This window comes from Molothrus ater, chromosome Z, assembly GCF_012460135.2.
Source record: "Molothrus ater isolate BHLD 08-10-18 breed brown headed cowbird chromosome Z, BPBGC_Mater_1.1, whole genome shotgun sequence".
In the NCBI taxonomy this organism is placed as follows: domain Eukaryota; kingdom Metazoa; phylum Chordata; class Aves; order Passeriformes; family Icteridae; genus Molothrus; species Molothrus ater.
This window is the reverse complement of record NC_050511.2, coordinates 8071173-8085068: the sequence shown is the minus strand read 5'-3', so window position 1 is coordinate 8085068 and position 13896 is coordinate 8071173. Positions and strand designations below refer to the sequence as shown.

General features: G+C 41.6%; 1 protein-coding gene across 4 annotated transcripts in view; it reads right to left on the bottom strand.

Annotated features, from left to right (window-relative positions):
* UBAP1 (ubiquitin associated protein 1) overlaps positions 1–13896 on the bottom strand; it is a 33806-nt gene that overhangs the window by 4906 nt on the left and 15004 nt on the right. Inside the window, exons 2-6 of one of the 4 annotated variants that reach the window (XM_036403360.1) lie at positions 11419–11459; positions 6970–7094; positions 4166–5116; positions 800–838; positions 150–347 (exon numbers count right to left, since the gene is read on the bottom strand). In XM_036403360.1, the coding sequence (XP_036259253.1) occupies positions 150–347; positions 800–838; positions 4166–5116; positions 6970–7094; positions 11419–11452 (1347 nt within the window). In that variant the 5' untranslated portion in view covers positions 11453–11459. The remainder of the gene's footprint in view (positions 1–149; positions 348–799; positions 839–4165; positions 5117–6969; positions 7095–11418; positions 11460–13896) is intronic. The other 3 variants (XM_036403361.1, XM_036403362.1, XM_036403363.1) reach the window with 3 other exon arrangements.

The window sequence follows — 13896 nt, the reverse complement described above, 5'->3', positions numbered from 1 at the left end:
AATCTCTCACCAGAAATAAGCACAAGCTCTAGGCTGCAACCCCCTATTGGGGTAACAGTATTTACCCCACCCATTCTGCAAACCCAAGACAGCTTCCCAGGAGAACCAGCATGCAATCAAGCATTTCTTTGCACTGCACGAGCTCTTACCTGATCTATGTTCTGTCCCTTCTTCTTCATGGCTTTCAGGACGTTCTCAGGCGAGTAGCCCATGTTGACCACAGTCTCCACACAGTGCCTCTCGCTGGGGGAGAGGCCCTGCTGCAGCTCAGCCGCGAGACCGCCTGGCCACTTCGTGCAGCTGCTATTATTGGGCACTTTAGACACTGCAAAGTTTTGGTGTGTTACCTAAGGGAGAAAACCCAGAGGCTGAGGTGATGGTCATCTCCTGCATCCCCACATCCTGTTTCTGCCTAATGCTGGAACCAGGATACCCCATGTAATTAATTCAAAAGGTTTTCTAGAGTGCCCTTAGGAAGTTACACACTGTGAGGATGAAACCAAGTAGCCTGATTCCCACCATACTCTTTTAACCCTCAAAGCAACAATCAACAACCCAGATTCTCCACAATGAACCCCCTCCTACTGGTGTGACCAAAGCCTTTGAACACCCAAGCACAGCAACAGTGAAGGCTGGGATATAGCCAATCCCTGCACCTCAAAGGAAGCACAGATTGCTTCCTTCTCCTCAGGTTTACTCATGACCTATGGTTTTCTGTACTCAAAGGAACACCACTTACCAAGATTACCATAAACATGATCCAATGCAAGCAAGCACACAGGTGTATTTGGAAACTTACCACAGGGTTTTCTGTTTCCTGGTAGTCTGGGTGTACCTGCTGGACAACACACAAATAAAACAAGTATAAATATCATGTACCGGTCAGCAGAATTTGCCAGAGCTGGGCAAGGAAGGTTTTATAGATGATTCTACCACAGGATGGGAGATTTTAGGGTCTGATCAGGCTTCCACATACAAGATGCTGACATTACCCATTGCCTGCAACTATAGAATCATCCTCATCATAATGATCATTCCTCCTCTCAGCACTCTATACTTGGATTATACTCCAAGAAGGATGTGTGTACCCCCACAATAATTACAAAACTGTTTATTCTGTCACTGTAACAGCTGCTTGTTCACACAGCCCCAGTTCAGCTCCTCACCAAGTCTGCACTGCCTGCATAACAGTGATAATTTAGAAGTCATTGCCTAAAAATTTCTCTGGACCTTTTGACTATGTGAAGGGGTCAGAGAAAAATACACCTCTTTTCTATTCCCAAAGCACAGAACTCTATACACCACACAGGAGCAACATGCCACACTGGCTCAAAAAAACATGTGAGTTTTCTGCCTAGCACTTGTCCCACTCCCAGCACACCAGCAGGGCTGGGTCATGTTCCCTGCTGTGCACCTGCTCTGCTTCTGCAGAACCAGTCCACCACTTTGTACAGCCTTGCCCAAGTTAACAGCAGTGCAAAGCCAGGCCTTGGCCCCACCAAAGCTACACATTTCAGTTCAATACATTCAGAACTCCTGCGTTTTAAACAGAGTTAGAACAGACTGCAAGAAATCACTGTGGGCCGAGAAATGCAGCTTTTAGCATTTCTTAATACTTATTATGCCAGCACAGATTGCTTGAAAGGTTGTCCACATCCTTCAGAAAGGCCTTCTTAGTGCCCAAACTGAACAACAAAAAACCCCCTGCAGAAGACCAATTCTGAAAAGATCCATTAAGATTTTGACAATTTCCATTTATTTATTCCAAAAGACCCCAAACCACCACCAAGGAGGTTTTGCTCTGCATTCCCAAACATCTTCCAGGGTAAGGATTTCTCTTCTAGAAAACCAACCCTGAGACATCATATTCATTCTGATGCATTAGGGTATCCAAGAACCTATTCTCATGGTGTGTTCTTCAGACACATCCTCTCTCCAGACACTTTTTCAAGGGCAGTACTGGAATATAGGATACATTGAAATAGGGAAAAGAGCCCTGATGTCAGCCAGTGGGTTATCAATGGAAGGATGATGCTTTGTTATTGACACTGCAGCCAAGAAAACCAAAACTGTTTCTGACACCAGAGATTCAACAGTCTGGAAAAGCCAACTCCTCCTACACAATCTTCTTAATTTCAATCGCCTGTCTTCATTAGTCATTTCTACCTCTGCTAAAGCTGCAAAAATCAACATGCTGAGATTCAAGAAAAAGTGAAAGTGAGGGGACCACCACAGAACCTATGCAGCCCCAGATTTATTTCCATCCAAAGATTCCTAGATCCAATTCAGTGGTAAAGCAAAAACTCCCATGGTAACTGCAAATTCAAAAAGTTAAAATTTCTAATCTTGTGAGGGGAAAAAAAAATCACTATGGAATACATTTAGATATAAGCCTTCTGCTCCCAGTCACAGAGATGACTGTGATTTTGTTGTACTGTTTTCATACTCTGAGGGTTTTTGTTACATTTATTTCAATTCTTTTGTTGCATTTACTTATATTTCTTGCATATCAGCCATCATTTTTCAGTGGAATTATACTGTGGAAACATAAAACAAGTATAATCTGAAGTCTTGGAATTTAAACATGAAGAACTAAATTCCATCACCATAATTATTTCTTGGTTCACTACTTCCAAGGCATAAATAGTTTCAAATTAATGAATTAATCTTATTAGTTCTCCTAATAAGTCTATTTTCTCTTCCCATTTTGCATCTTCCCTTACAACACTGTCAAGAATACACTCTCCCTCTTGGTCTTTAAAAAAATTTAATTCAGCAGAGAGATTTTAATTGTTTGAGTGTAAATTCAGGCATCTTAATGCCAGTGTATCCAGTTGTAAGTGGTCTTTCATCCCCAGAGATGCCATGTGTTCCACAACTGAGGCATACAGGCCCCTCCCACACCTGTGACCTCCAGCAGTGAGCAGGTGCTCAGCACACTGCTGCTCCTGCCAAAGTTAACAGCATTGAATTTGTTCCAGTCATCAACAACCAGCTGTTCTGCTCTGCTCTCTCAGATACACCGCTTCCCAGAATACTGTACTTCACAATTATGAGTGCATTTATCTAACCCCAAAAAGAGCTGGGAGGACAAAAGGGAGAAGCAGCATCACTTGTTTCACAGCACATGGTGTCACACAAAAACCTACAGCACGACACTAAAACCAGGGAATCACTGAAACACTGCCTCTATTGGACAAAGAAAAAACCCAGATTATTTTAGAACAAGCGAGAGGATTTGACTCCACAGCTTTCACTAGGCTTCATGAGTACTGGTGTCCAGATCTGTGGTTCTTCGTAAAAACCCCCACAAACTTAATCTAATCTCTGTTCTTAGTCACAAAGAGACAGAAACAACGCCTGATGTGAAGTTACTGTCCCCAGATTTTAGAACTTGCAACAAGATTGACTCTTCATTTCCTTAATCTCGCATCTCAGAGCTGTATGGTGAATAACTGTAACATTAAAAATACAAGATTATCTTCACACTGATTTTGGTCTCCACCAAGCAATGACTACCCTCCTTCACAAGAAAGGGCAAATACAAGGTTTCACATCACTATAATCTTTTTTTTTCCTCTTAAAGATTACATTTTTAAAGGATGTGGAAGAAATTGAAGCTTGAAGCTAAAAAAAAAAATAGGCTTACTTCACTGCAGGTCAACTGCAAGCACTTTTTTCTTCCCTGAATGATGCAGCATATCTGGGTGTTTTAACCTACTACTACTTCTATTCCTTGAGAAGCCTGCATTTCCTCCATTTCCAGCAAATAAGCAAACTAAGGAAGAAAACCAGAAGAGATTTGATTCAAAGCCTAACAGCAGTTCAGAATCTGATATATCTCATCTGGATAGGACAGAATGCAGGACTGTACACAGAAGATGCCTTTTATGCTTAGCTCAAATGTGTGCAATTATCAACAACAAATGAGAGCTGAATAGCTAAAAAAAACCAATCACTGGATTTGGTCTAAAACTGTCAAATATGAGGCAAAATGCAGGGTAATAATCTCAAGTTTAGAACTACTGCCACAGAGACCTGTTGGACTGATCAATTTACCATGTACATTAAGAGGATCTACAATTCACTCCTAGCAAATGAAATTATAACCAAAGTAACAGGGCAATTTAGAGGCAAGAGCTGCCTCTGCATCTCCACCTCTCACCCCAGTTCCACTCCACTCCGAGTTTACCGTAGTCGATGGGCTTTGAGATGATTCTTCTTCTGTACAAACAGTCGAAACAGCCAGGGATGACAGCCTGGATGAAGAGGATAATGTCTCCCTGCCACTGTCCTCATTTAGAGCGGAAAGACCAAGCATATGGTGTCCATTCAGTTCACTGGCTTTGCTCTGAGCACAGGTCTGCAAAGAGCTAAGCAAAGTGCCGTTGCGGAGACAGGTAGTGCTGTGGAAAGTGCTCGTGAGCTTTGATGATTTCTGATCCCCCTCATCGGAGTCAAGCTTAGGGAATGACAGGGATTTGATATTGCTCACTGAAGTGATGGGGGAAAGGGACACTTTGGAAGACAAGGACATCTTTTCACAGTTTCCCAACTGTGGTAAAGTGATAAAGCCATTGGGTTTGTGAAGGGGTTTGAAGTCCAACGTGGCCTTTTCTATGGATGCCAAAACTTCCTCATCTTGCAACACAGACTCAGACCCTCCTTTAGGCAAGGTATTATCTAACAGCTGGGCAACAATCGGCCCAGTAGTACCAACATGAATTTCAAGGATATTTTTTAATTCCTCCTTATCATCGATAGTTTTTAATTCCAGTTTGTCAAACGGGTCTTCTTCACATTCAAAATCAGCTGGGTTGAAATCTGCCTTTGGACGAGGTGGACTGACGACCTTTTGCTTCACAGAGCTGGTGTTGGCTGGAGTAGGAGTCAGAATATTATTGTGCTGCAGGCTAGCAAGGATGGGGTTAATAGGAGGAGGCATGGCTTCAGGGCAAGGTCCCTCTGAGAACCCCATCTTGGTGCTGTCCTCTGGAGCTGCTTTTGAGTTTGCTAGAGCTTCTTCTGCCTTGCGTTCAGCTTCTCTCTGGGCAGCCTGAATTTTTTTGATGTCTTCAGCCCACTCGATTGTTTTCTTTTCCAGCGAGAAGTCATACTGAATGGACGTGGAGGGGAAAGGAGAGAAGGGGAAGTAAAAAACCAAAAAAGTTATAAGGATCATAGCTGCTACTTCTAACAGCAACATAAATTAATGCAAAGAGAATAAGAGCTACATGAATTACTAGGAACAGCAACATTTTTAAACAGCCTGAAGATTGACAAAGCTGGCAGACACCAGAAGTAATTAATTTTACCTCTAACAGTAAAATTTGGCTGCAACCTGGATTAGAGAACTGTATTTTGCCTCCTTCCTCCATTTAGCTTTGCTTTAGAACTACTCATCATCCCAAGATCAGTTTCACAGCCCTCCCACCTACTTCCCCCAGGACAAGGGAGGTAGCAAGGGGAAATCTAATGAGTTATTAGATGAACAATGACACTCTGATCTGGCACCACTGAACTATCCCCAGTCCACAAGTTCAACAAGTCATTCAGCAGAGTATTTGTGCATCCAAAGGCCAATACAGTATTACTCAGTTTCCCCTAAAAGATTCCTAAGGGACTTAATATTAGAGTGTTACACCCATTGGTTTAAGGCAGTATTTTCTTTCTCACTCCAGTGCAGTGCCTCACCAGCCAAAGGGGATACAGTGGCTACACCAATGACAACACATACAGCCAGCAGCAGATTTTGCTGCAGTTACTGATGTGACAGGATCTCAAAAGCTTTTCCCATTTAACATCAGGTCTTTTAAGGCCAGATCAGCACAGGGAGGCATCTACTCACTACCAGTGTACTGACCACAGAGTGGCTTAGCTGTAAAGGGCATAATTCTGAGGAGCCTAACTCCATCTTAAAATATCCACACATTTTTTTTATACTAAAAATATGGGTGGGAAGCTAAGTTTCCTGCATTTTTTTTAAACAGTGCTCTTAACAGCTATAACAAGAGTAAAATTCCACTGTGAGATGCACAGTCCACACTGTGCAGGGTGAACAGGCACACTATGCTGGATGAGCCCCAGCTTGGCAGAAAAATGGAGACACAGCACAATCAAGCCAGCAACAGGACATCAGTATCTCCTTTGGCTCTCCCACACCAGCTTAACTGAGTGGAAATATGGGTACTAGGAAAATCAGGTAATTGTTCAATGGTTATGAGGGAAAAGCCATGAAGTAGAATAACAGGGTAATATGTAGGGCAGGGAGAGAACAAAAACAGCAAGAAAAAAGCAGAACCATCTATGGCAATATGTCACAGACAAGGTAAAAAGAATCGTCAATTGGGATTGGTCAAGGAAAATCATGGATCCAAATGAGAAAGTATAATTCAATCAGACCTCCTGTATCACAATCTGCATTTGCAGATTAGATTTCAAACAGCTGCACTAAAGGAATTGATTTTTTGCTACTAGCAATTTATTTTAGCAGAATACTAGCAGAAACATGCTCCTTAGGACAGGGAAGCCATCCATGTACCCAGCTGTAACCTGTGTGCCCCACAGCTTGGAAAGAACTCTCACTCAGAACTACCCAGAAAATAAGAATGGAAAATTATGTCATTGTCTGGGTGTATCAGTTCTTAGGATTTATCCTATTAAAAACTATATTCATATTTTGTCAAGGTAACATTCAGAACTAACTTAAAGCACACAAAACCACTGTGCTTCTTTGAAACAGATAGACTAAAACAAATGCTTAAAAATAAAGGCCTAATGGTTTTCAAGGCAATAAAAATTAGAAGCTTTCTGCATGACCCATCATATTTTACTTTTCTATATAGCCCAACAGATCTTCTAGAAATACAAGACTGTCTGTGTGCAAACTGTGACAGCTTGGAATGTACAGCGCCACACGTTGAGGCCAGGGTGAGGGGAGAGAGAGCAGGAAGGCAAAATATCACTTACCTGGGTTTCTCTGACAAGCTGAGAAGAATCAGACAGACAGAAACCAATGGGTAATCCAACCTTTGCTGGGGTTTTGAACTTGTCTCCTATCTTAAATGGGACATCATCAAGGTAACTGAAAGGCCCTGAAATCAGAAGCAGGAATTGTATTAAGAAAAAAACCTCACAACTCACGAATTTCACGCTTTCAGTTCAGGCTCACATTGCTGTGTTTGGGAGCTACTTTATCTCCACTGCAGCATCTACACCAGATATGATATATGTAGATATATGTATGATATATGTAGATATGATATACAACACAATTGGAGTTTGAAGCTGTTTGGACCTCAGTGTCTCTTAGTTTAGGGAGCTGGGTCAGAGTTTGTTTAATTCCTAAATTCGAGCCCATAACTGTTAAGAAAAGAAAAAGAAAAAAAAATAAAGGCAAACCCCCTCACAACCTTTGTGACAACACTATCCCTCCACAACTGGATGCTGAAGCTCTCCCGAACACTGTATTCTATCTCTATAAAAAGATCTATCATTTTTTTGTCATATTCAAAGTAGATTTTAAAATTACTCAGCTTTAGAACAACTAAGACAAACTACAATCCAGGTTTTGACATACAAGTAGTATGTAGCATTTGGACAGAAAGTGGTCACAAATGTAAAGCAATGAAGCAAAGCCATTCCACTTTAAACAAAACACAGTGAAATACTAAGGCTATTAACACAGCAACTCTAATTTTTGAAATAAGGCAATCTAACTCTATCAGGCCCTACATCTGTTGTTTTTTTCTAGGATGACATTTCTCCAGCAAATTCCCAAGGAAAAAGCACTTAGAGCTCTACCACCTCCAAACAGCCAGAGTATTTGTGTGCTTTACTTGAGCAACTGTGAAAAAGTATGAGAAAACCCAAAATATAAACAAAACAGCTTTTCCATTAACTGAAAGTGGTCTCTTGGATCACTCATCTAATCACTTTGGAATCACAGGCAAGGTTTCTGGTACGTGTAACAATCTGAAGAGTGACTCTAGGCCTCACTTGTAGCTTCTCCCTGAGTGACACAGATACAGAAAGACATTAAAGGCAACATCTAAGATGGTGTTCAGTGACCAAGCCCTCCTCACTCAGTGAACTGTGACTAGCTGCTTTTATCTGACCCATTTTCATACTCAGATGGCAGTATAAGTACTGTTTGTGTTCCCTCATGTTGATTCATCTACAAGGCAGCCACAGACTCCCAGAGGCTGAGCAGCTTTCATAAACAAGAACATCCTGTCAATTTGCAGTTAAAGGCTTTTATGCTCTCATTACTTGAGCTCTTATACTATGCACACACTGGGTGGTCACAGAGTTCTGGTAGGACACTTTGAAATTATCAAGATGAACGACCTACATCCCTCCTGCACCTCCAGGATGAAAAAAAAATACTCCAGGTAGAACACGACAGTGTTTTCAGTGATCCTTACTGAGAATCACATATTCAAGCATTGCACAGCATGGCCTCCAGACAGCACCTCACCTGGCCAACACTACCACTCTTTGCAACACAGGATTCAAGTTGTGCTTGAGCTGCCAACTTGAGAGCCTGATATGCCAAAGCATTTGCTTATACAGAAATAACTGTGGCAGCCTCTGCAGCCAGGTCAGAGACAATCAGACCTGCCAACTGCTGCTACCACAGCCTGTTAGTCCCACTGGCACAAGTCCTGCTCTATACCAGATGATCCAAGTGCAGCAAGATTACTTCTCCACATGGATTTCCCAGCTCAAATTGTTCAGCATGCAAATCCTTTTCTTATTAGACCCATTGACAATATGTAGTAGGCACTTCCCCTTGCACAACTACGCCTGAAGCAAATACCAGCCACAGAGGGTACAAGCACAAACTTTGCTGTTTTAATACCAGTAGTACTGTTTTGCACAGCAAATAAAAAATACTAAGCACACTCAACTAGCATTATTAAGCTGCCAGCTTAACCCCAGAAGCTTGACTAAGGAATAAAAACTTCCTACTTTCTTCCCCAGTATACTGATTTTTTTAATAACAACCCTTGCTAACAACCTCATCCTGAATATGAGAAAAAGCCAATAAGCACATATTAAAAACACTTCAAATGGTTTAGGACATTTGATGGCAAAAAGTCTGAGGCAAAATACCTCTGCACATAAAATTCAGCCCAATCAGAACAGTACTAGCTTCGTGAAGCTAAACTCTTATCCAGAGAGCCAAGAATCCTTTTCTTTCTGTAAGCAGATCAAGTACACACACTGAGGAGTAAAGGGTGCAAATTGTTTTAAATTCCACATTCTAGAGCAGTAAGAAAAACCTATATAAAAAAGGTATTATGAAAGACATTGTTACCACAGTCACAGGTTTAAGTGAAACAAGTCTTTACCAAACTGTTATTTAGTAAGTCTGTTAGCCACTTCATCCTTGTATCAGTTAAAAACATACTGAGTAATTTCTGAGAATAGGCCTGGCAAAAGTGTACTTGTCAGCCCGACCTCTGTACTACATTCCTGGCACAACAAACTACTGTAGGAGTAGGATTTCTCTCCACTTCAGTGTAACTCATAGAAGTGTCCAGTTTGGCACTAAAGTGGAAACACTTCAGAAAAACAAACCAACAACAACAAAACAACCAAAACAGGCGTGAATGAGGAACGGTTTTGAAACCATGTGAAAGGAACTTAGTTGCTGTGGTCACATGAACCACTTACTTAATTGTTGGAAATCAGTTTAAAAGCTTTGAAATTGTATAGCGACAGCAAAAATACAACTGAAATATTGAAGCATCACACTTGGCATAATCCACGTAGGAAAAGGGATTCCTTTCCCTCCACTCATACCTTGTGTTCCCATCTTCATCTCCGTTTGAACATGGTCCTGAACAACCTGCTTTAGGTGACCCTGCCAAGGGTGTGGACATGACAATCTGCAGATGTCCCTGCCAGCCTCAAGCATTCTGTGATTCAGTGACAGCCCTCTGACCTCTAATAAGCAGTTCAACAATAATCACAAGAGATACATCAACAATATTGACTGATTTCATCAGCCTGCCAGAGACACCGAGCTGAAGGCAGCCATGGGGATGGATGCTTTACAGTAAACCAGAATTCACTCAGTGAGATAACCCTGGAGTAGACTTAAACAACTGCCCTGCTGATCTCTTAAGACATAATTAAGACAAGGAAGTTGGTCCACTGCTCCTCAGAAACAGGACTGTGACAGTGTGATTAGGAACAGAGGGTACACAAAGGAGCACACAAGTCAACCAGGCAGCTCATAGCACCATTTGTTTGGACCTTGTTACTTTGAAGCCAGCAGCATCTTCCACCACACCATACTTTTCTGGGAAATATTTAAGACATGTCGAATTCTGGCCCTGAGCAGCCTTTATTAGTCTGGTTAGGTGAGGAGAAAAATCAAAACAGACATAAAAGACCAGCAGATCAGAGTGTTCATAGAAACTGTTTTCAGACACAGGAGCAACTACTGAATAGCTGTCAAGTACCAAATGAAAGAATCAGTTGTCTTGCAGCAAAGTCACTGGGCCACAACAAAGAAGGAGACCATCAAAAAAAGAAGTTTTGATACACTATTTCTATTTATCCTTAACCCAGTATTTAAGTGAGACATTTCTTATTTTGTACTACTCTTACTTCAACTTCACACTTGCAAGACTAAATAAAAAGCTCCAGGAAAAACTGAATTCCCCAGGACACCTTTATTGCAAAAATTATCCAGAAGGACAAGGTTGAATTTCTAAAAGCATTAGTTCTGATAGCCTGGAAAGTCATGATTACTGATTTGAGGAATCCATATTGCATACAACAAACTGAACTTTAATGTTCCACAGCAACATTAATTACACTGAAATTACACCCCGTTTTCTTAAAAATAAGGATATTACAGGCAAATAACTTTCATGATACCAATCACCTGCATGACTTTATGCATCTCATATGCAGAAGACAGAAAAATAGTCTTTTCTTCATCTGTCTTCTGAATCAAGTTTGTCCAATTTAGGAGAGAAATTCATGGTTGAGCAAAAATGAAGCATAATTCAATGTTGTATTAAAAGCTTCACTTTCAATTCAACTTCTCATGTGACTTCCATAGGAAGATGCTCCAGATCTAGAGCCCACTTAAGCAAGCACCAGAGCAGATCAGCTTTAATTTTGAAGGGGAATTTGTTGGGGAAGGAGAACATGTTATTCTACCATGAAGGAACAGGGAACAGCCAGAGACTGATTTTCAGTTTAATCAGAGAACAGGCAAACACAGCATCAGCAAGCAACTATGCATGAAGAAAGCCAAGGCACTTCATTCCTAACAAAAAACTACTCAGAGGCTGAACAGATTAGTCTCTATGGACAGTCTAGGCTAGGACATTAGTCAGCAGCAATAGCAGGATTCATCCTATTGAAAAGACAAGGATGCTAAATCTCACTTACCATGAGAGTCGGATCCCAACTTCTTAGAAGCCATCTAGAACCTGAAAAACATTTTAAAACAGCTTGAACAATTTTGTATATGTAGCACAGATTGTGTCTATGCAGTTCCAGAGTCTTATCTCTAGATTATGGAACACATTGCAGACACCTCATGTGCCTGCTCCTAACACAGATAAGCAAACATATTTTTTAGCCTTGAAACTAATTGATCAGAGAAATAACTTAGACCAGGGTCTGCCAATTGAAACAGCAAAATAAAGGAAAAAAAAAGCCTCAACCAGAAAACCAAAATGGCCAACAGGCAAGACACAACCAGGGTGAACAGGAAGACAGAGTTACAGATCACAGCACACAGAGGCCACTCTGTCCCAGCCTCATGAAGTACACCCTGCCTCCCTTGGCATTAAGAATAGCTCTTCCTACTGGAAATACCACGCTGATCCTCTTCAGTTTAATCCCTGCTGCTCTAAAAAAGGGATACTACTGCACTGGGTATGCAGCCAGTTAGCAGCATGGCACTCATCTAGACACACTGGGAAATGCATAAAACAGGTGTAAAATAAATGGTACCATGAGAAAGACACCTTGGATACACACAAAAAACCAATGAGAACAGGCCCCATCCACTGCCTACAACACTTAGCAACAACTTTAAAAATGTGGATGTGAATCATTCATGGCAAAGATGTTAAATACAGAAGTGGCTAGCCAGCTTTTAACAGAGAGTAGGCCTGGCTCACCAAAAGAGTTGATCAAGACAGAATTAGCTGTCAGCTAAAACTCTGCTCCAGGATGCTTATGGTATACTAAATAACATGGGGTTTTTTGCTAGATTAGAAGTACATCACAAAGTACTACAGCATAATTTCCAGAATAACTCAATTTATTTTTAAGTGTTCCTTGTAGCATGACAAAGACGAAGAGCTGCCCTTTGTCTCTGAAGTTCTCCATCTCAGACTGAAATGCCCAATAGCTGTTCTTCGAAACCATGGAGACCTCTGGTACATCCCCACAGGCAGCAGAGCACAACAACATGGGACAGATCTAACATTCATGCCCATCATTCCTCTTGTCAAGGACTCTTGTGAGCACTGTTCCCATTGCAGATTCCAACTGCCAACATTACATATTAAAGGAAGGTGAGGATTACACAGCTTAGCTATTGCTGCTGCTGACAGGACTGGGGACAAGAAGAGCCAGTTTCAAGTACTTTAGGAAAATACCTTTTGCAGTGCAAAGATCCCTTCCAACATTATATTGAAATCAACAAGTGAACCAGCCCTGGCTAATGGGAAACCTACACAAAGCTAAAGCCAAAGCTGTACGAACATCACCCACGTGCAACCAGACTTTGTGAAACACAGTGGGCAGATGCTGGGCCATGGGGAAGTGAGTCATGCTGGGCAAGTCCAGGTGCATGATGCACATAAAAACTGTGTGTCATCCTGCTTAATGTTTGTCAGGTTCTTTCAGGAACTCAACAACCTCTGTCAGCAGTGCTATTACGTCTGAAACTATTCCACTAAGCCAGAAACTGGTTCTGGCACCTTGTTCTCAGAAACAAACAAAACATTAAGGCTTCCAAGACAGAAAGAAAAGAAGGTGAAACAGTGCCAACCCTGCCATCCAAGGAAGGATGTCAAGGGCAAAGCCACCAGACTACCCAGAAAAGCTGCATGTCAACCACTGGAGCTGAACAAGCCTTACAGGTCCCAGTGCCCAGACTGCAGACAACACCCCAAAAAATAGTTACATTTTCAGACCCAGGTTTCACTACCAGACAAGCTGTTGAGTTTGGTAGTTCCTCTGTGTGAGAGTAGCAATTAGGCATTGTTTTTAGTGAAAAAGCCAGGTGACATGTAGAATCATACAGCCTTCACATCCTCACCAGTCCCCTGTTTGTCACTGGAGACTGTGTGCAAACACTGCTTACTCTCCACTTAACTTGGGACCTCCAACACTTCTTTTGATTTCTCAAAGTTTTTTTTCTAGTCACTACCTCAGAATTTTTCAGAGGATTCCAAAAACTTCTGATTAGAGAAAGTAACTTCCTCACTTTGCCAGCTTCAGTTAATAAGGGTGCTTGCTCAAAGCAGCACCAGTTACTACAGGTTACTGCCCCAGGGACACAACTGGCAATGCGTATAAACCCCAACAAGCCAAAACTGCACATCCAGCTTCCAAGGAGTTCTGCAGTAGCCTATCACTCTGGATAGGCATAAAGTCTCAGTGTCATCCCACATAAGATACATGTATCTTGCTTTTGCTGAGCCTGTAGTATCCTAACACTGACCTAGTGTCTGCATTGCCTTCAAGATGCAACAGAAAAATAATCCCTCTGCCATATGCAACACCTTAATTAACCACAGAACTAGCTAAGGCACATCAGCAGCAAGCTAGTCATGAAATTGATCATTTCAAGAGCCAGTCACTTTAGATTCACATAGCATTTGAGTTTATATCACACAGGTCTTGCTG